The 22,077-nt window shown below is 40.6% G+C and overlaps 1 protein-coding gene across 2 annotated transcripts in view; it reads left to right on the top strand.

Moving 5' to 3' along the window:
- NCOA7 (nuclear receptor coactivator 7) overlaps positions 1 to 22,077 on the top strand; it is a 163,818-nt gene that overhangs the window by 98,903 nt on the left and 42,838 nt on the right. Inside the window, exons 6-10 of one of the 2 annotated variants that reach the window (XM_021712906.1) lie at positions 4,321 to 4,434; positions 4,992 to 5,117; positions 7,948 to 8,132; positions 12,874 to 13,919; positions 14,913 to 15,081. In XM_021712906.1, coding sequence (XP_021568581.1) covers positions 4,321 to 4,434; positions 4,992 to 5,117; positions 7,948 to 8,132; positions 12,874 to 13,919; positions 14,913 to 15,081 — 1,640 coding nt within the window. The remainder of the gene's footprint in view (positions 1 to 4,320; positions 4,435 to 4,991; positions 5,118 to 7,947; positions 8,133 to 12,873; positions 13,920 to 14,912; positions 15,082 to 22,077) is intronic. The other variant, XM_008059099.2, reaches the window with a different exon arrangement.

Here is a 22,077-nt window from a genome sequence, read left to right as displayed (position 1 = left end):
ATCTCAATTTGATACAATGACAAGAATGGTCAACCTGGCCAAAGACAGAGACACTCAGCAGGACTGTCAACAAAAGGCCACCCTAATTTTTTTCCCGGGATTTTACTCTAGGCATGGTGATCCCATAAGATTATAGTACTGTATTTTTACTGTACCTTTTTATGATTAGATACACAATTATCATTGTGTTACTGTCACCTGCACTACTCAGTATAGAAGCATACTGTACAGGTTTGCTATATAGCCTAGGTGTGTAGTAAGGTCTGCCATCTAGGTTTGTGTGAGTTGTGTGTAAACACTCTATAATGTTTGCACAATGATGAAATCACCTAACGACACATTTCTCAAAACGTATTTCTATTGTTAAGCGACCCATGACTTGACTTTGTTCAATTGAATGAAAATGATTGTGTGATTTTGCCACTCTAGTTTAATCCAGTATTCTTTTTTTGGTGCCTTCTATTTGATGAGATATTCTTGTATCTCCACTTTAAACTGTTTTCAGCAAGTAAACTTTCATGGCTCACTTAGTGAAGAAGCTTAACTGAAGCCAAGCATCCAGGCTTATCTATAGAAGTACTTGGTTGCCATGAGTACATTGGGTTCCATTGCTCCCTTACTGGAGCATCTTTCTGCATCTCTGCAGTATAGGGACATCTAATTCTTTTTTTTTTTTCCTTTGTTTTTTGAGTTGGAGTCTCACTCTGTCGCCCAGACTGGAGTGCAGTGGCCGCTCCTGGCCACCACAGGCTTGACCTGCTGGGCTCCAGCAATCCTTCCACTTCAGCCTTCCAAGTAGCTGGAACTACAGGCATGTGCTACCACGCCCGGCTAACCTTTTTTGATTTATTGTAGAGATGAGGTCTCACCAAGTTGCCCAGGTGGGTCTCGAACCCGTGGGCTCAGGCAATCCACTCACCTCAGCCTCCCAAGGCACGGGATTACGGGCTGAGCCACTGAGCCCGGCTAATTCTTTCAGAATAGATAATACTGCTTTTTATCACACCTACATTCAGGCAGTGATGGTATTGTTCTTTGCGTTTCTTTCAAGAGCAGTACGTGAGCCAAGAGGATCCTACATTAACCAGTTAGTACAATAGTATTTTTGGTGTTTTGTTCTTGTTAAAAGAAGAAATTAGTGTACTATCAATACCAGGTAAGGAGTAGGGTGGGACAGGGGGAGAAGGGGAAGGAGAAGTCTGCATTAAAACTTTTAAAAGTTTAATAAATTTTCTTTTCTAGAAAAACTAACAGACAGATTTTAATCTCTTTCATTGTTGGGCTTATCTTATAATTTGGGCTATTGCAAACATAGTTCGTAACTGCCCCATAGTGGAGAGCCTAGGCTTAAATTTACTAATGAAAGGCCAAAGACTTTAGGTGATGGAACTTAGTGAAATAACTTAGGGTGATTTCTTATACTATGCTCATAAACAAGATAGCTGATCAATACTAGATTGAGGTTCAGCAGCCAATAGGAATATAAGGGCTGTTTTAATCTACCTACAGTAATGACGAAAATAACAGAAATAGGAGCCCCAGTACTTTGCTTTCATTCGGCCTTGAATTAAATGTATAACCTGGGCAAGTCACTTTGATTTTGTATCTCAGTCCTCTAATCTCTGAAATTAGGGGTTGGACCATATAACCTCAGATGTCTCTCCCAGCCTTTCTGTGGCATTCAGCCTTTATGCAGCTAAGTAACTATACACTTCTAGTTGTCCAGGACCCATCTGCTTTCATGGTTTTTTATGGTAAAAGATAAGAAATCGAGAAGAGTGAAATAGATTCAGGGACATTCAAAAACTATAGGTAACCTTTTGCTTTCAAGGATGTTTAAATATTCTGGCTGGGCCGGGCGCAGCGGCTCAAGCCTATAATCCCAAGCACTTTAGGAGGCTGAGGTGGGGGCGGTACCTGAGTCCACAGGTTTAAGACCAGCCTGGGTGACTTGGTGAGATCTCATCTCTACAATTAAAAAAAAAATAAATAGCTGGATGTGGTCATGCACACCTGTAGTTCTGGCTACTTGGAAGACTGAGGTGGGAGGATTGCCGGAGCCCAGCAAGTCTACACTGGGGTAGCTGTGAGTGTGCCACGGCACTCCAGCCTGGGCAACGGAGTGAGACTTCACCTCTCTCTCTCTCTATATATATAGAGAGAGAGAGATCCTGTCTGCTTGGTGCCAGGAGGATTAGGAATTCCTCTTACCTCGGTAATTATAATCAATCAAATTCAGTTTGATCTACTCCGGTTCCAGAAAATTTGAGACCCGTCCTTCTAGAAACTGACTTGGTGATTACCTCGAATAGAAAATTGGTCTGACTGGATCAGTGACTACATATAAGAGTGATTTTCAGAGGAGGTTACCTGAGAGCTTGTTGAGCTAAAGTCTTATTCCAGACTCTGTGCTTCAACAGATAAAAAACAAGATCAGACAAACTTAAAAACAACTAAGACTTCAAATGTTTTTCAGAAGGTTCCGAGTTTGTCTGTTAGTTCTCAGTTCTTAAATACAATTTGAAGTGATGCACAAAAAAATGTCCTTTTCCAAGTAATTTATCTTGAGCACACTCAACAGTTATGCTGTGGATATTTACTTTAAGGTATTTTCATGTTCACAGGACACCTTGGCTGCACGTGCTTGCAATTTTTTTCTAGGCTAAAATGGCAGCTTTGCTTTATGGTAAAGAATTTTAGGACCTCAGATCCCCATAGGCCTAGGTGTTATAGCAAACCCAAAGTCATTTTCTGAAGGCAGTAGGAAAACTCCATCCCTACCCGTGATCCAGGATCACGTCCATGTGGAGATTCCCATGTTCTGGGACTGCTCACCTCTCTCCAGTGCAGTTAACTGTTGAAGCATGGGCGTTATCCCTTTGATTCAACATTTAGAATGTATCAGACAAGAGAGTCTCATCCTGTATTGCCTAATACTTTTCAAGAGTTCAGGTGCAAGAAAATAATATTAGTTGAGAATTGTTTGGGGGAAATGCTGTCCATTCATTCCTTTGGTTTGGTTGTGTAAGATAAATAAGAGCTGTATACCAAGACCACATAATTTTAGTACTTTGTAAACTACTGTTACAGAACTCTAAAATTTGCCATTGACCTGTATTGACGATGTTATAAAGAACAGTCCTCCAAAACTGGTCATTGTATTTATTGTGAGTGTGTCATTTAGAACAAATAGTTTTGTCTGGAGCACTCCTTTTTATGAGACTTCTTGGGCAAATACGTGTGCTTCTGAGAAACTGGTTTGTTTTTGTCTTGTGGAAATTGAATTCTGCTCGTTAATCATATCTGTCTCTTTGCATGATGATGTGGAAACTCAGTCGATTTTATGGTCGACTTTTCAATGAGCATTTAGTAATTTTAGTGCACATATTTTTAGTAATAATCAGTCCCCATCTTATATTCTCTTGACTTTGATATTCTCACCTTTATGTTAATATGTCTTTCACTGTTGTCTCAAATATTTTCTGGATTGTAGTGAGGCTTAGTTTTAAAGTTAAAACAGAAGAATGACTGGAAGGATGGGAGACAGTGAATAACAACCGTGATCAGTAATCAGTTGTTACATGATTAGCTCAGAATTCTGTTTTATAACATTGAAGGTCATCCTTTTAGGATATTTCATCTATGTCTAATTGTAGTGTGTTTCGTGAAAAGACTAAATGACAGGATCACAACATTTTGAGAACAAGGATTTTTGCATGAGTCTATTTTGTATAACTGGGGGCAGGTTTTTGATAACTCACATACTGATGAATGAGAAAGTATTGGGATTATTGTGCTAATATTACCTTATACAGATTATCAAATAAAGACCTTGCTACTTTAGAACTCAGAGTCTGCTTGGAGTTGACAAGCCTGCATTTGTTCTGTTTCTACCTGACACGGCATTAAGTTGGGAAGCATGCCGAGCTTCTCTCTTCTCATTTCCCTGGTATTATTAGTCCCCTTCCCTGGAGGGCTCTCCCTTCCCTCCTCCAACTTCTACTTATCCTTCAAAGCTTCTCTTGGACCCACTTGCTTCTAGACTCCCTGGAGTACTCACCCGCCTTGCTCTTCCCTGTTTGGAGTTCCCGCAGTGTTTACAGGTGCGTTCCATACCCTGTGCTCTGCACACGTTCGTACTGCTGAGTATCATTTCGTGGATTAGTCTGGAACACCAAGTTGCTTATGAGTTCCGTGAACGCAAACTAGGTCTTAGTCGTGTACCAAACGTGATACTGCACGGAGAATGACTTCTCTGCACGCTGGCTCTTGATTTGCCTGGTTCTTGGCACACACCCATCTCACCTGTCCCCTTCTCAGGTCCTTTTTGTGCCAGATGCCAACTTTCCTTCCAGTACGATACGGCTGTCATCATCCAGTCCTGGTGCTGCTGTCTCTCCTTCATCATCAGATGCAGAATATGATAAACTGCCTGTATGTATGTTATGCGTTTCATGCACTGATGCTCATTTTTATCAAAAAGGGTGTTTTTTGGTGTGATTTGTAGGCTTCCACGTGTTATTTTTCACAAGGTTATGCCTGCAGTTCTCCCCCACGTGGTTAGTTATTGGAGAATGCATCTTCTCTAAGAGAAACCTATTTACCTTTAAAGTCTCAAAGGCAAAAACACATGTCTTGTGTATAAATGTGAAGTTAAATGCTCAAATGAGATACACAGATGATTCTTCCTATTTTTAAAGACAATTTGGATCGTAAGTTTCATATGAATTCTGTCATTTAGATTAGTTTCTAATGACATTTCATGAGGCATTTTCATGGGCTCATACATATGCCTTTGTTTTTCTTAATCTTATTTTGGTACGGATACCTGTTATTATATTTGTGATATTTTTGAAGGACAAAGGACATTTGCCTTTTCTGTGTTCAAGTTAAATGGAAACAGAATGCTTACAGGGAATTTATGTGACTTTGTACATAATTTGTTTGAAAAAGTGCTTTTATTTGATTTTGGAAATTTTTGCTTTCACAAGGATGCTGACTTAGCACGAAAGGCCTTGAAACCCATCGAAAGAGTCTTATCATCTACTTCTGAAGAAGATGAGCCAGGCGTGGTGAAATTTTTAAAAATGAATTGTCGATACTTCACTGATGGAAAGGTATATAGAAATGACATTTGTTTCCTTTTCGTGGAATCTATGAAAAACTAAACGACGTTACAAATTCCTGGAAGGGAGGCTACATTAAAATACCTTACCCGAAGTGTCAATTTTCGATTTTGTAGGTGTCCATTGGTTTTCCTCTGTTGGATGTTTAACATTTTATTTTCTGAGGGAAATATGATCACTGAGTGGAAATGTGGAAATGTGATCCTTTGTGACCTTGGAATTTCTTTCAGTTCATGGCCTATAAATTGTTAGGGAGACAGTGTAGTATATGTTTAACAGCAAAAGCTAGAACCTGACTCACTGAATTTAAATTCCAACTCTACCACCCACTAGCTCTGAGGCTATGGGTACAGTATTTAAATTGCCTTAGGTTCCATTTTCCTAATCTATACAATAGAAACAATTAAAAAATTTAACTAATAGGGTGTGATAATTAAAAAAAATAATTTTTATTCAGAGTTTAGTACCATCGGAACATGTTAAACTCTCAACCTGCATTTGCTGTTTACAGTGCTAGTATTAATGTCTTCTGTGTCATGTTTTTAGTTTTTTGGTTGGTGGTTTGTTGTTTTGTTTTTACAAAGAACAAATCTAACTCTTAGTGACCCTCTGAAGAAGTGTCTATGTTGATACCAAATTAATTCCTGTGGTCATAGCAGAGACTTCATATCAGTCTCCAAATAACAGGAAAATATGGCTGGGCCATTGGCTCAGCCTGTAATCCCAGCACTCTGGGAGGCCTAGGCAAGTGGATAGCCTGAGCCTGCAAGTTCGAGACCAGCCCGGGCAACTTGGCGAGACCTCACCTCTACAATATTTCAAAAATTAGCCAGACATGGTAGTGTGCACCTGTAGTTCTGGCTACTTGGAAGGCTGAGGTGGAAGGATCACCTAAGCCCAGCAGGTTGACGCTGGGGTGGCTGTGAGCTGCCACTGCACTCCAGTCTGGGTGACAGAGTGAGATTCTGACTCAAAAATAATAATAATAGCCAGGCTCAGTGGCTCAGCCTGTAATCCTGCGCTTTGGGTAGCTGAGGTGAGTGGATTGCCTGAGTCCGTGGGTTTGAGACCCGCCTGGGCAACTTGGCGAGACCTCATCGCTACAATAAATCAAAAATTAGCTGGGCGTGGTAGCACGCGCCTGTAGTTCCAGCTCCTTGGAAGGCTGAGGCGGAAGGATCGCCGGAGCCCAGCGGGTCGAGGCGGCGGTGGCCGGGAGCGGCCACTGCGCTCCGGTCTGGGCGACAGAGTGAGACTCCAACTCAAAAAAAAATAATAATAATAATAATAATAGAAAATACATGTTGATGAGCATTTATACCTTTTGCAAACAAGACTAAGTAACACTGCAGTACAAAATCTTTTTTTTAAAAAAACAGCTTTGTTGAGATGTAATTCACATATCGTCTAATTCACCCATTTAAAGTGTTTGGTCCAGTGGCTTAGTTTGTTCACAGAGCTGTGCTTCCGTCACTACAATTTTAGAACATTTTTGTCACCCGAAAACGAAACTCCATAACCCTTAGTGGTCATTCCCATTTCTTTCCCTCCCGCCTCCACCTGTCCTTTCCTCCCCATAGGCCTCCAGCCCCAGGCAGTCCCCTACTTTCCATCTGCCTATACCGGACGTTTTTTATCCCTCCTATCTAACTATAATTTTATATCCTCTGACTAGCATCTCCCCTTCTCCTTCTCCTCCCCAACCACCCAAGCCTCTGGTAACCACCGTTCCGTTCTCTGCTTCTGTGAGATCAGCTTTTTTAGATTCCACATGAGTGAGAACACGCAGTGTTTATCTTTCTGTGTCTGGCTTATTTCACTTAGTGCCTTACGTGTTCATGCATGTTATCGCAAATTACGGGATTTCATTCTTCTTTGCGGCTGAATAGTAATCGTGTGTGGGGAGGAGTGTTTCACGTTTCTTTTATTCATTCAGCTACTGAGGGACACTTAGGCTGATTTCATTTGTTGTAAATAGTGCTTCACTAAACAGGGCAGTGCAGATGCCTCTTCAACATACTAACTTCATTTCTTTGGATATGTACCCAGTAATGGGATTGCTGGGTCTGCAAAACATTTCACTGAGATGATCGCTAGACTTATTAAGAGTACCAGAGTAAATTATTTGCCTGGAGGAAGTCATCTGTGTCCTGCTGTCCGTGTGGCCATGAAGGTCTATAATGTACTCTGACAAGCTTCAGATTTTTAAGGTCTCGCCAAGCTACTACATTTTGCTTTTAATATCTGTCATTCAGCTATATTCACTCTAGCTGCAGAAATTTCATATTCCTGTTGATGTGGAATTTTGTTGGACGTGGGCTTTCTAAACATCTTAGAGAAAAGTATCGGGACTATTCTTTGGCACCTTGGCTCTGAGACAACTGCCCTTTGGTACAATATCATGCACTTGTCAGATACACAGTGATGACTTGCTAAGTGAATTGGAAAGCCCCGTGTTCTCAGTCAAGATAGCATTAGGGACAGCCCCTCTCATTTTACAGACAGAGAACTAGGAAATCTGAGACTTGTAAGTGTGAATCAGGATCACACCACAGTTACACCGCTGTGGCAGCCGTCTAGAACCAGGCTCGGTTAATTGCCTCAGGGAGGCAAGTCTATTTTCTCTGGGCCTCCTGCCCAGCCCTGCACAATGCATCTTGCAGCCTGTTGTCCCAGCCCTCGTGAAGGGGATGTCATTGTCACATAGGATACTGTGGCTCACGGTCAGCAGAATGGCAGTGTGAGTTAAGGAACGTTTCTGTGGTGGTGGCTGAAAGCGTTTATGCCTGAAGTAACTCTGTCTTATCACTCTCTTCTGCAGGGTGTGGTTGGAGGTGTTATGATTGTCACTCCTAACAACATCATGTTTGACCCGCACAAGTCCGATCCCCTGGTCATCGAAAATGGGTGTGAGGAGTATGGCCTCATCTGCCCCATGGAAGAGGTGGTTTCCATTGCCCTCTACAATGACATTTCTCACATGAAGATCAAAGATGCCTTGCCATCGTAAGGGACATGTCTTTGTTTACCAGGGGGGAGAAAAAAGGGTGTTGAGAGAATTAAATGCAGGTAAAAAAGAAGGCATTTGCGGGACCGAGTGATTGTTTAGAAGTGAATGTGAAGGTGGAAGATTTGTGCACTAAATATAAACAGTAGAAAAAATTGAGCCTGTGCTCGGTGGCTCAGCCTGTAATCCCAGCACTTTGGGAGGCCGAAGCAAGTGATTTGCCTGAGCCCGCGGGTTCGAGACCAGTCCAGACAACTTAGTGAGACCTTGTCTCCACAGTAAATAAATAAATAAATAAACAAATAAATAGTCAGGCATGGTAGCACACTTCTGTAGTTCTGGCTACGTGGAAGACTGAGATGGAAGGATTGCCGGAGCCTAGCAGGTCAATGTTGGGGTGGCCATGAGCATGCCACTGCACTCCAGCCTGGGCGACAGAATGAGATTCCAACTCACACACAAAAAAAAAAAGTAGAAAAATGAGAAGAAATGGAAATGATAAAGGCAATGAGAGGGGAAACTGAACCTATAAAAATTAAAGGAGAAAAGCAAAGAAGCTAGCATATAAAAATGCTATTTATTTGGCTTATTTGTCTGAAAAGCAGTGCATGTTCTTAATGTACGAAATAAGAAATGGCATTTTTTAAAAAGAATTTTAGTTCACTTATCAATAAGTGAATAATGTTTCCTTCTGAGTTTAATTCAGGAAAGTTACATTCACCTTTCTTTGAACTGTAGGAAAGGCCATCTCCCTGACTCCTCTCCTCCCTCACCTGCATGGAGAGAGGTCTAAGTGGACAGTGTAGTAGCCACATCTCACGGTGAAGAGGGAGCAATGCTGGCTTGTTTTTTTTCTCTGAAATACAAATGAATATTGCTGTAGTCCTAATTACTTTTGCCTTGTAATACTGGGCTTATTGTTTTAAAAAGGGAGAGTGGGAAGCTTCCCGTGAAGAAAGCTCAGGTAACTGGTTAATTTATAGCAATAATCTTTTGCCACTGTGTCTATTTCTCCATCAATGCCAGCTGTAGAAATCTTTAAAAACCCTCCATGATAGGATGGTAGAGGGAAAGCAGGGGATCTCACAGTACAAAAGGGACGAGCCCTTGGGACTCATGATAAGAAGGGGTGGTAACTAGGGAATTAACCCAGGCTCCAAATCACTGGGGCTCTATACCTGCAGGTTCTGCTGGACTCCTGCAGTCTTTAGCATGAGGTCCACTCAGCCCTTACTCAGTTCCAAGCCACTGAAGTTACTGACGTTACCCCCAGACATGAGCCTCGAAGTAGTTTCCAAATTCTGCCAGATGTGTTCAAGTGAGAGTTTTAGGAGATGTGTGGTAAGGCAGTACTATGTGATGATTAGGTCTGGAGTCACCCTGGGTTTCTCTGGCTGTGCCTCTTAGAACTCCATGACATAAATGAGTTATTCGATCTTGTGCCTCAATTTTTTCACCTATAAAACAGAGTAAGTAGTATTCTTGGCTAGGCACCATGGCTCTCGCCTGTAATCCCAGCACTTTGGGAGGCCAAGATGGAAGGATCGCTTGAGCCCAGAAGTTGGAGACCAGCTTGGGCAATATAGCAAGGCCACTCTCTACAAAAAAGTCCAAAAAATTAGCTAGGTGTGGTAGTGCACCTGTAGTCCCAGCTACCCACAAGACTGAGGAGGATCACCTGAGCCCAGGAGATCAAGGCTGCAGTGAGCTGTGATAGTGTCACTGCACTCCAGCCTAGGCAACAGAGGAGTCCCTGACTCAAAAAGAAAAAAGAAAAGAAAAGAGTGCAGTGGCATGGTCACGACGATCACGGCTCACAGTGCCTCTGTTTCCTGGGCTTAGGCAATCCTTCCACCTCAGTATCCTAAATAGCTGGGATTACAGGCTCGCACCACCACACCTAGCTAATTTTTTGTAGAGATGACATTACCCAGGCTGGTCTCAAACTCCTGGGATCAAGCAATCCACCCATCTCAACTTCCCAAAGTGCTGGGATTACAGATGTGAACCATCACACCCAGCTGAAAATAGTATTTTTTAGTTTATAATGGACTGATGTAAGAACTAAACACATTAGAAAATAACCTGGTGCTTGATATGTGTAGGCTGTTATTATCTGAACTTTCAGTTTATATCTGAACTGTGTATCATTCCTTGGGAATCTTGTTAATCCATGTGAAATGAAGGTTCTAAGGCATCTTGGTGCATGCCTCTTTTGTGCCAAGGATATGAAGATAAGTGGGTCATGGCCCTGCCCACGAGGAGCCTTCAGGAAAAAAGTGTTAATTAAAGGGCGTGTAAGCATAGCAATACTCACAGCATTCCATGAGAACCCATGTGAGGGAGTGTCCAAACTGCCTTGGAATCTATGACGAGGAGAAGAGGAAGCAAAAGGGCTAGTATTGAGCAGAAGAAACGAATATTGGGTTCTCTGCAACAAGAGGAAAAAAGTTAAGAATAGGCCAAAATATAGTTTGAGTGTGGATGACCAAACAAATAGGGTCATTTCTTACTGGAAGATGGCTTCCCCTGGAGTGATATTATTGCACATCTTCAGCCTAGGATATTAATTATTCTGCTTAATAATAGAAAGGGAAGGTACATCTTTAAAACTTTTCCTGTTAATGTGAGATTACGTTTAATAATCTAGAATACAGGGGTGATGACTGTTACTGCAGGAAGAGAAGAGAGTTAAGAATTGGGTCCTAATTTGCTGAAATTATTTCAGGGTTGCACATTGATTCCTGCTTTTGATGCTGGTGTATAAAGTTTTTTTAATTTAAAGAACAAGAATGTGTGAGAGGAGTCAGTGTAAAATAAACTTTCTGTTGCCTTCAAAACGTCATCCATTGTTCAAAAATTTTACATTGTTTCAAATGTCATGACTACTAAACGTTTAATGATATAACAGTTAGCACAAATCATCAAGCTGTGATGTGCTATTAGTTTTTTAAAGTGGGTGTGTGTGGAACCTCTCCATGCTCACTTTCAATTTCTGTAGTGTGTGTGTGTGTGTGTGTGTGTGTGTGTGTGTGTGTAGAGGAAGGGTACAACTGAAGGGATTATTGATCATTACAAGCTGCCTGGCTAAGCCTAGACTACATTTATTACCAACATAGACATTTGACACCATTACATACTTTGCCCCAGCAATTCTCGTCAGCTGCAGTGAAAAAGAAGTAGGTGGTTAAATTGATTCCCTACTAGGGAGCTGGCAGCTTGGATTAGGTAGAAGAACAAGAACAGAGGGGATGGATAAAGTAATTTAGGAGGCTAATTGGAATGCAGTTGAAGGTGTCTTTTGGTGAGGGTTAAACTAGGTAGGGAAGGAAGAGATGAGAAAGGCTTGGAAGTTTATAGAAGAAAGTTTTGCTTATTAATTAATATGTAGAGAGCTGGGTTTCTCTGTGGCAGGACTTTTTTTTTTTTTTTGAGTAAGAGTGTCACTCTGTCGTCCAGGCTGGGGTGCAGTGCACACACTCACAGCCACCGCAGCCTCAACCTGCTTGGCTCAGGCAATCCTTCTGCCTCAGCCTCCCAAGTCGTTGGAACTATAGACGTGCACCACTATGCCCAGCTAATTTTTTAATTTATTGTAGAGACAAGGTCTTGCCAAATTGCCCAGGCTGGTCTCGAACCTCTTGCCTCTGCCCCACAAGACCTGGGATTACAAGCGTGAGTTGCCGCCCCTGGCAGCAGAACTTCTTACAATCTTGAATATGCCAAGTTAAGTTTTGAATTTCAATAGGGAAATTGTGCTACATTATACTAACTTACTGGGTCTGGGATTGAAGTATCTTTAACATCACCTAGGATGCCAATGTCGGGCAGAACATTGTGTGTATGCAAGTTCCTGCACAATTGTATTTTAGAATATAGCATCTAGGGGCTCAACGAATGCTTTTAAAGCATGTATCAGAGGCTTTTTAAAGCATTTATCAGAGCCAAATAATTACACAGGCTTTTATTTTCTATTGGAAAATTTCATGCAAGTGATTTATAAAAATGACTTTGGGGAGACAGACTTTTTGTAAATTTAGAACTGGCTGGTACGTTAAAAAAAAAAAAGAAATTTTTTTTGGCCAGGTGTGATGGCTCAGCCTGTAATCCTGGCACTTTGGGATACCAAGGCAAAAGGATTGCCTGAGCCCAGGGGTTCAAGACCAACCTGGACAACTTGGTGAGACCTTGTCTTTGCAATAAATTACAAAGAAAAAAAAACTAGCCAGATGTGGTGGCGTGCATCTGTAGTTCTGGCTACTTGGAAGGCTGAGGTGGAAGGATCGCCTAAGCCCAGAAAGTCAAGGCTACAGTGCTGTGAATGTGCTGCTGGGTGACAAGAGTGAGACTCTGACTCAAAAAATGAAAAAAAAAAGAAGGAATTTTTGACAATGGTACTGAAATATTTCTTCTCAGTCCTTTCTGTCATCAAATTCAGGAATATTATCATCTCCACATTCATGTACAACTTCCAAATCCACCGTGTGCTTCTAGGAGGACATGCAGCTCTCATAGTTCATTGTTTTGCCATTTTCTTTAGTTGACTTACGTTTCAATTTGAAGTCAGTTTCTTGATTTTGTTTTCTTATTCTGCGATCACGTAAACATAATTTAAGTTGTGGTATATGTGTGTTTTGGTTTTTGGTTGGGTTTCTCTGTTTTGTTTTTTGCCTTTCCTTCATTTCGTTTTTGGTTTTATTTTTAACATTCCATGTGCACCCACCACTTCTCCCCCAACAGTGATCTACCTCAGGATCTTTGTCCTCTGTACAGGCCTGGAGAATGGGAAGACCTGGCTTCAGAAAAGGATATCAACCCATTCAGTAAGTTCAAATCCAGCAACAAGGAAAAGCGACAGCAAAATGGAGAGAGAACCGTGACTTTAGATTCCAAGTCAGCAGGACCTTTGGAGAAGTCAACAGAATACACACATATGAAGCCCTCAGGCAGCCCCGTGTCAGAAAAATTAAAGAAACTGGAATCCTCTAAGGAGACAACCTGTGGTTCTCCCACCGTGTCTGAGCTCAGCAAGAAACCTGCTGACCCTCAAGCTGCATTTGAAACTACAGCCAAAGAAAACTCCCTTATAGGGGAAGATGATGACTTCGTTGACTTGGAAGAACTTTCTTCTCAAATGGATAGTGGAATGGACAAAAGAGATCCTTCGAAGGAGTGCCTTTCTCTTGACCCAGGGGAGCAAAGGAAGACTGAGTCACAAATAATCAATTCTGCGATGGAAATGCAGGTGCAGTCAGCCCTGAACTTTTCGGGAACAGGGAAGGATGTGGAACTGAAGGGGGCCTTAGATTTAGAAACCTGTGAGAAGCAAGATATAATGCCAGAAATGGACAAGCAGTCTGGTTCCCCGGAAAGCCAGGTGGAAAACACACTGAACATACATGAAGATCTAGATAAAGTTAAGCTCATTGAGTATTACCTAAATAAGAATAAAGAAGAGTCACAGGTATCTGGAATTTTGCAGAAGGCAGAATTAAGTGATGGCCAAAGCATTGAACCAGTGGGAATAGACATCACCCTTAGTAGGTCTCTACCCCAGATAGGTGTTCCCCCACCTGAGGGCAATAAAGAGCCAGATAAAGCCTGGGAGAAAGAAAGAGTGCCCCTTCCAATGAAACTGGACTCATCTACAGAAGAAAATAGGATTAAAGAGTCTCTAGACTCCTCTTTGGAATCCACTCTGGACAACAGCTGTCAAGGCGCACAAATGGACAATAAATCTGAAATTCAATTGTGGCTATTAAAGAGAATTCAGGTACCCATTGAAGGTAAGCTGTTTTCCTTTAATGCCTTTATTATACCCTCGGATAATTGCCTTTCTAAAACTTGCACATTTAATGCAAAAATTAGTACAATTGGCCGGGCTCGGTGGCTCAGCCTATAATCCCAGCGCTTGGGAGGCCGAGGTGAGTGGATTGCCTGAGCCCGCGGGTTTGAGACCAGCCTGGGCAACTTGGTGAGATCTGGTCTCTGCAATAAATCAAAAACTAGCCAGGCGTGGTAGCGTGCGCCTGTAGTTCCGGCTACTTGGAAGGCTGAGGCGGAAGGATCTCCGGAGCCCAGCAGGTCAAGGCTGCAGTGGCCGGGAGCGGCCACTGCACTCCAGTCTGAGTGATAGGGTGAGACTCCAACTCAAAAAAATAAAAATAAAAATTAGTACAATTATTAACAATTATTACTGCGAACAATGTTTTCTCGGTAGATTGTATTCTTGCTGATAACATTAATAGTTGGGAGGAAAAATTTGCAGGATAGGGTGCCTCTTTTGGAATTTGAACTATGGCATTGATTTCTAGATTTCTACTTCAAAAGTAGTTTACTTCTTAACAATCTTTTAAATAACTTTCCTTTTTAAACTTGAATTCCTAAATCTAAAGTTTAAAATGTTTTTGAAAAGATTTCCCTTCTAAACTGAGTTGCATTATGGTGTAATTGGCCCTCCACTGCCATTCATTCATATGTATTCTTGTGGATTGTCACAATTCTTTACGATCTGTGATCTGTTATTCTGTTAGTTTTTGTTTCTTTTCAGTATGTAGCATCTCATATGTGTGATGTAATCCAGCCTGAAACATCCAGAGCTTTTCCCTTTTGTGCAAAAGAAGGTCTGAAAATATTGTTAGTCCTAGTATGATACAGTTAAAAGTTTCTGCCATGTGTTTTGACTAGGAGAGGGTTGGACACTATTCTTTGTAAGTTGAAAAGTCCTACCATCATCGGTGTTGAGGGTATTAAGGAAGGTTTTTTCATGTATGATTCAGATATACTTCCTTCAAAAGAAGAAAAAAGCAAGACACCGCCCATGTTCCTGTGTATCAAAGTGGGAAAGCCAATGAGAAAATCCTTTGCCACTCACACTGCAGCCATGGTCCAGCAGTACGGGAAACGGAGAAAGCAACCAGAGTACTGGTTTGCTGTTCCTCGAGAAAGGTAAGTATGGGCTACAGTGGGGAGTCTGGTGGGTGGGTAGATTCTAGACTCATTTTTGTAGTTTTCATCTTAAAACACTTTTACTCTTGAATTAGAGCTTTCTCTGAATTATAGATTTGAGTATTTCTAGAAGGATGTTATTTGAGTGGCTTTCTGCTGACAGGTGGTTTTATTATAACAAATATTTCATCATCCTGGGTACTGTGTGCTAAACTCCTTTTGTAACTTTCTACCCATTTGATTTTTAAATGAAGAAAGATTTTGATCTTCTTAAGGGTCAGTAATTGGAAGTACTCTTCCATTGAGAATAAAGGAATACCATGGAGCAGATCCAAACCTCTTTAAGTGCAGCAAAGGGGCAGGATGGTAATGTTTAAAGTGCCTATAATTTTAAGAAACAAAAGATTCGTTGGCCTGGTGGAGAGAGTGTCTGTGACTCAGCAGCATGAGAAATGTGGCATGTGATCCTCTGAGTCGGTTTGAAGGACTGTTTACCTCTGGAGAGATTTGTGTTTTCAGATCACCAAAGCAGATGTTATTGGGCTTGTGATAGTTTAGACTAGCAGGGGCAGTGGCATAGAAATTCTTCAGCAGTATATCATTGAAGATATCTTCCTAATAAAAATAGGGACTATCCTTTTTAGAAAACATTTTTTTCCTTTTGTATAGGTGGTAGAATAAAAATGTCTTTACAAAGACCTTGCAGTTCATTTTCAAAACTGTTAAACCCACACATCTTACCTTTTCCAAGCATCATCATCTAGGCAAATCTTTTGGCTAACACACCTACCAAGAACAAATACACTCAGCAAGCTTCCTTAGCATGAATTCTCAATAAAGCAAAACTAAATTCCAACCAAGGGCACACCTTCTGGCTAATGACTACCTAGAATGATAATTCTCATCAGAGTTGTCCCATTTTAATAAATTAGAGTTTAATGTGAAAAATAATAGGATTTTCATTAATGATATTACTAATAGCTTTTCCCTGTCATAAACACAAACCCACATCAACAAAGACATTAAACATAATTTGTTTTGTATTTATGTACTATGCTTCATTACCCATGTCTGCAACCCCCATGGTATCTCATGGAGACTTTAAACAAGAGATATGGGGTAGGGAGAAAAATGTGTATCTTTTGTTCTTATTTTAAATTTCTGAAGCCCTGTTAGAATTGGAGTCCTAGAATTAGAATTTCACAGCTGAACAACACCTTAGAGATTTAGAACCATCTCCTGATTTTCTAGGTGAGAAAAACAAAGCGTCAAAACTTTCAGCCACGTTGTAGGTTGTGTTGTCTATCAGAAAAACTACCTATCATATATATCACTTTTTTGCTGGAAAAATGTATTGTTTATAAGATATGAAATTTGTGGGGCTTTTAAAGATTTATTATCTTTAATAGGACTCTGTGCACCAATGACTCTTGTGAAGTAATTCAAACAATCTGCACGTGTAATTTATTTTACTGTCATTCTTTAACATAGAAGATATCCGTAATGCTGAAATAGTATTTATCTTTGACTTCTCATGCAAGTGGTTTTTGTCAGCTTTTTCAAGTGGGTCACCTGTTGAATTTTATTATACTGCATTTCATAGTGTCTATGACTTATTTGTCTTTGGATGGCAAATAACCTAGAATGTGTAGTTTTCTTTCTTGAACTAATTCTTAATTTACCAAAGATTTCCTTGGAGGCATTGTATCACACTGGACTAAAGACAGTCGTTTTTCTGTATGTAGATGTTAGGGAATTTTGTTGTAATTGTTCCTTTATGTCTACCTGCTCTAAAGAAACCCACATTTTAGTTTAAGAGGAGAAAGACGAAGGAGTTTTATAGTTAATTCCCACCTAGACCTCCACAAAAAGAGACTGGTTGATTTTTTTTTTCCCCATTAATGAAATTCTGCAGGACTGAAGCCTCAACAGAAATCCTTAAGGAGGAGCTAGGATGTGGCACACACATTTTTCTCACTTTGGTGGTAATTTCTGGATTCCCTCGCTACAGAAAATTGAACATTTCTATTTGCCTTTCTGTTTAATGGGCCTGTGCATCCATTGGAATTTCAACAGCAAGTGAGACCACCCTAGCAGTGGCTCCCTTCCTAGGTTACTGCGTCCTCTCATAGACCTTATAGGTGTGACTTGTTCTCTTTCTACAGGTTTCTTTGACTTATCCACTCCACCAAAGCTCCTTGTCACAGGAAAATTATATCTTAAGGTTAACAGAACTTCACAAATATGTGTTTCTCTCTACTGTTCCTAATACTTTTACAAAATGTTTGCTTTTTCCTTTTTTGTTATTATTACTAAGAAATTACCTCTATCAGAGTGCTCCTTCTTCATTTATAATGTGCTCCGTGTCTTCCTTAACTCCGTCATTGAATGAATAGTATCCAAGGAATAAAACAGGGAGTCAGGGAGTAGGGACAGCAGTGATGAAACCCTACATAGTTTCTGTTTAAATCCTTTGGTTTGGGTTATGTTACTTATATGTATAAACAGTGTAGTTAGGACCACCATTATGTTTTCCTATGAATGTAATCATGCCCTATTTTGGATATTAGGTTGGTTTGAATTTTTTGCCATTTTAGGCAATGCTACATTAAACATCTTTACAAAATCCTTACCAAATCAAAGAATTCGCTTAGGGATTTAAATACATGTTGCAAATGAAAGCATGTAGCTATTTATACACTTACTAGCGTGAGAGTGTTCCTTTCCCCAGATGCTGGGAAATCTAACTATTATGATTCTTTATCAATTTGGTAAGTGAAAAAGGAGGCAAATGTAGTTTTAAATGTTTTACTTTTTTATTTTAAAGATGTGGGGTACAATTCAGAGTTAGGTTCACTTGTGGTGATCATACAGGTAAAGTTTGGGTCTCCTTTGGTCTCTACTTCGCCTGGTTTGAGATCACATACCCTTACTGATGTTGTGTGCCCCTCTTCCCGCGGCGTGTCCCACTACTGCCTATCCCTTTCTTGTAGTATTATGATAAATGTTCAGGATCCGCTTATAAGCGACTACATGCGGTACTCAGATGTTTCTTTCTGTGATAGGTCACTGAGTATTATAGAACCTAAATCCATCCAAATTGCTGCCAAGTCCATAACTTTGTTTTTCTTTGTGTGGCTGCCTAATACTCCATGTATCCATACCACATTTTCTTTATCCAGTCCACTTTTGATGGACAGCACGGCTGTTTCCATGTTTTTGCTATTGTGAATAATGCCGTGATAAACATGTGTGTGCAGGTATCTTTTTCATAGAATGATTTGAGTTCCTCTGGTTATATTCCCATAAAGGGGATTGCTGGGTCATATGGAAGGTTGATTTTTAGATTTTTAGGAATGGCCACACTGTTTCACAGAGGTTGTCCTAATTGACACTCCCACCAACAATGTAGACACATCCCTTTTTCTCCACATCCTTGCCAGCATCTGCTGTTTTTTGAGTTATTCATGAGGGCCATTCTTACTGGAGTTCGGTAGTGTCTCAGTGTGGTTTTGATTTGCATTTCTCTGGTGATTAGTGAGACTGAGCATTTTTTCATGTGTCTGTTGTCTGCTCATATATCTTCTTTTGAGAAGCATCTGCTCATATCTTTTGCCCACTTTCTAACAGGGTTGTTTGGTTTCTTTTCCTTTTGGCACATTTGAGTTCCTTGTAGATTCTGGATGTTAGGCCCGTGTCAGATAGACAGTTGACAAATATTTTTCCCATTCTGTGAGTTGTCTCCCTGCTCTCTTGATGGTTTCTTCTGCTTCACAGAAGTGTTTCAGTTTGATGAGGTCCCACTTATCTATCTTATCTTTTATGGCATTCACTTTTGGAGAATTGACCAAAAATTGATTGCCTACTCCAGTGTGCCTAAATGTTTCCCACATTTTCTTATAGGATTCTTACAATTTGAGATTTTATGTCTAGGTCTTTGATCCACATTGTATCCGAGGGTTCAGCCTCAAGAGTGGTGGTCTTCCCTGGAAGGGTTTTCACAAAAATCTGCATCCTGTCAGTGGTCCCACTGCAGATGGCAGATTGAAAAGGCCTTGATATTTTCTTACACGTCAAGCATAATTGAATTCTCAAGCACTTTATAATAGTTGGGATTTTTATACTTTCAAAATAAGAATGAATATTGTACACAAAATGTACACTTTCGAAAGATGCTATCCATGTGTATGTATGTGTCTCATATCCCAATTTGTGACCAGTAGTAGTCCTTTCTGTAGTTCATGTCACCTCTCTAGAGTTTCCCATGGTTTCCTAGACCAAAGAGTAGGACCAAGTGTTCAAGGCCCCATTTTAAGAAAGGGCGCCTTCTCTTTTGGGCAACATTTTTCCTAACATATTCAATGGAGAGCTGGTCTCATGGACAAGTAAGAGACATTTCATCGTTGTGTATGTCCCATAGTTAGTTCTTAGCAATGCTTTAGTGCAGAGTATGGTGTTCGTGGTTGCTCCTCCCTTAATGGGCTTCTATAGGAATTTCTTAGTTTTATTTTCTGTTCTCTACTATTTTTCCTGGTATTGGTAGAAAAGCATGGAATCAATTTTTATTTTATCATTAATCACCTTTTAATTTTATGAGACTACTTGGATATCCATATATATATTTATTTAAAGATTGTCTTAGTTCAATCTCTCTTGGCTTTAAATTCTTTTTTATGGTAAATGCAAATCAGGATTCATTTCCCTGTTTCACATTTTGCGTAGTAGCAGCCATACACACAAAAATCATGTAGTCACATTTTGGCCACCAGTGCTATATTGTACTGATAAGAGTGACTAGTTGGTGAAAGATCTGAGTCAGGATCTTCCTTTTAACTCTTTGTATCTTCTTTTTGTTTTTTAAAGGTGTTCTGTCTTAGCTCTGGAATATGTAGAGGAAAGTCTGAGAGTCATGAGTTGTGAGCTTTTCATAATGGGCCCTCCATCTGAAATCTTATTCATTTTAAAACTATGGGTGCTAAGCTTTATTGGACCCCAATGTAATTCTGGAGCCTAGATTACATTATTGTAAAATGCATCACATTATTCTGGTTAAGCATGTACCTTTTTAAAAGGATGACCCCATGATATCTTCATCCCGAGTAGGATCTCCACCTTTAACTCAAAGAGAAGTCTCAAATAAATTTGCCTGCCAGCTCAACTATCAATTTCCCCAGATCTAAACTGATGTTCTCTTTGACTCTGTACTACTCCTATTATGAACATAGCACATTAAAATATAATTTCCTATTCTCTAGTTCTTTGCTTAAAACCTATTTTGTATCTCATGGCCACAATAATCCTCTTTTTTTTTTTTTTTTTAAGTTGGAGTCTCTCTGTCGCCCAGACTGGAGTGCAGTGGCAGCTAAAAAAATATTTTGATCTTGTTACATTGCCTCAAAAATATTTTAAGCTTTCAGGACTAATGTCTAAACCACATTAATTTTTGTTGTTGTTGTTGTTATTGTTTTGTAAAACCCTTCATAGTCAGGCATACCTTTCCAGCTGTTTCTTGATCTGCTTAAATCTATAGATTTACTGACATTGGTTGCTTTAATGACCTTGCAAAACAAATCAGTTTGGTACCTTTTTAAACACTATATTCTAGGCTGGACACCGTGGCTCAAGCCTGTAATCTCAACATTTTGGAAGGCCAAGGTGAGAGGACTGCCTGAGGTCAGGGGCTCGAGACCAACCTGGGAAAAACCTGGTCTCTACAATAAATAAAAAAAATAAGCCGGGCATGGTAGCGTTCACCTGTATTTCCAGCTACTTGAAGGACTGAGGTAGAAAGATCACTGGAGCCCAGCAGGTTGAGGCTGCAGTAGCTGTAAGTGTGCCACTGCACTCCAGCCTGGGCAACAGAGTGAGACTTCAACTCAAAAAATAAATAAATAAAAACACTATATTCTTGAATTCACATGGTTTCCCTCTTTTCTCTACCTGTGCAAATCCTTTATTTCCCAAAATACTACACCCTACAATGTTTGCTCCCTGGACTGGTAAGTGTAGCCCTTTCCCAACCAAATTTGACTGGCAACAACACATGGCACCAAGAGAAGGAATCAGAGTCCGGTACCCTTTCCCTGTGCAGAGTCTTAGTTTGTAAATTTAGAAATATTGGAGACTAGATGCCATGGAAAGTGGACTGGATAAGGAAGATGTGGTACATTATGGAAAAATGATGCAGTCGTACCATAAAGAACAAAATCGTGGCCTTTGCAGCAACTTGGATGCAGCTGGAGACCATCATGCGAAGTGAACTGTCACAGGACCAAAGAACTGAATACCACTTGTTCTCACTCATAAGCGGGTCCTGGACAATAGTCACACTAGCACAGGTGTGGAATCAGCAGTCACTGGGCACTGCTGGGGAGGGAGGGAAGAGGGAAGGGTAACACAATGGGAACCTGGTCCACTATGTGGAAGAGAGGGCCAACTGGAATCCCAAACCTCACCTGCATGAAACCTACTTTTTTTTTTGAGTCGGAGTCTCACTCTGTTGCCCAGACTGGAGTGCCGTGGCCACTCCCGGCCACCGCAGCCTTCACCTGCTGGGCTCCAGCGATCCTTCTGTCTCCGCCTTCCAAGTAGCCGGAACTACAGGCGCGTACTACCACACCCGGCTAATTTTTTGCTTTATTGTAGAGATGAGGTCTCACCAAGTTGCCCAGGCGGGTCTCGAACCCATGGGCTCAGGCAATTCACTCACCTCAGCCTCCCAAGGCGCGGGATTACAGGCTGAGCCACCGAGCCTGGCTGAAACCTACTTATGTAGTAAATCCCCACTTGTACCCTACAACTCAAACAAAATAAAATAAAATGAACAATGGGAAAATAAAGTCAAAGAAAAAGGAAATATTGGAGACTAAAACTTGTAAAGGAATGTATTCTATTTCACAGATATGAAGGTGGATGGAGTTGACAAAGAATATATGGTTTAGATCAGTGGGTGCCAAGCTTGACTATGTAATAAAACCATGCAGGAGCTTTTAAATA

The sequence above is a fragment of the Carlito syrichta genome, unplaced genomic scaffold (assembly GCF_000164805.1).
Source record: "Carlito syrichta isolate Samal-C Ts95f unplaced genomic scaffold, Tarsius_syrichta-2.0.1 Scaffold303719, whole genome shotgun sequence".
NCBI classification, from domain to species: domain Eukaryota; kingdom Metazoa; phylum Chordata; class Mammalia; order Primates; family Tarsiidae; genus Carlito; species Carlito syrichta.
The sequence above is the reverse complement of the archived record's forward strand: the minus strand, read 5'-3'. Positions and strand labels throughout refer to the sequence as shown.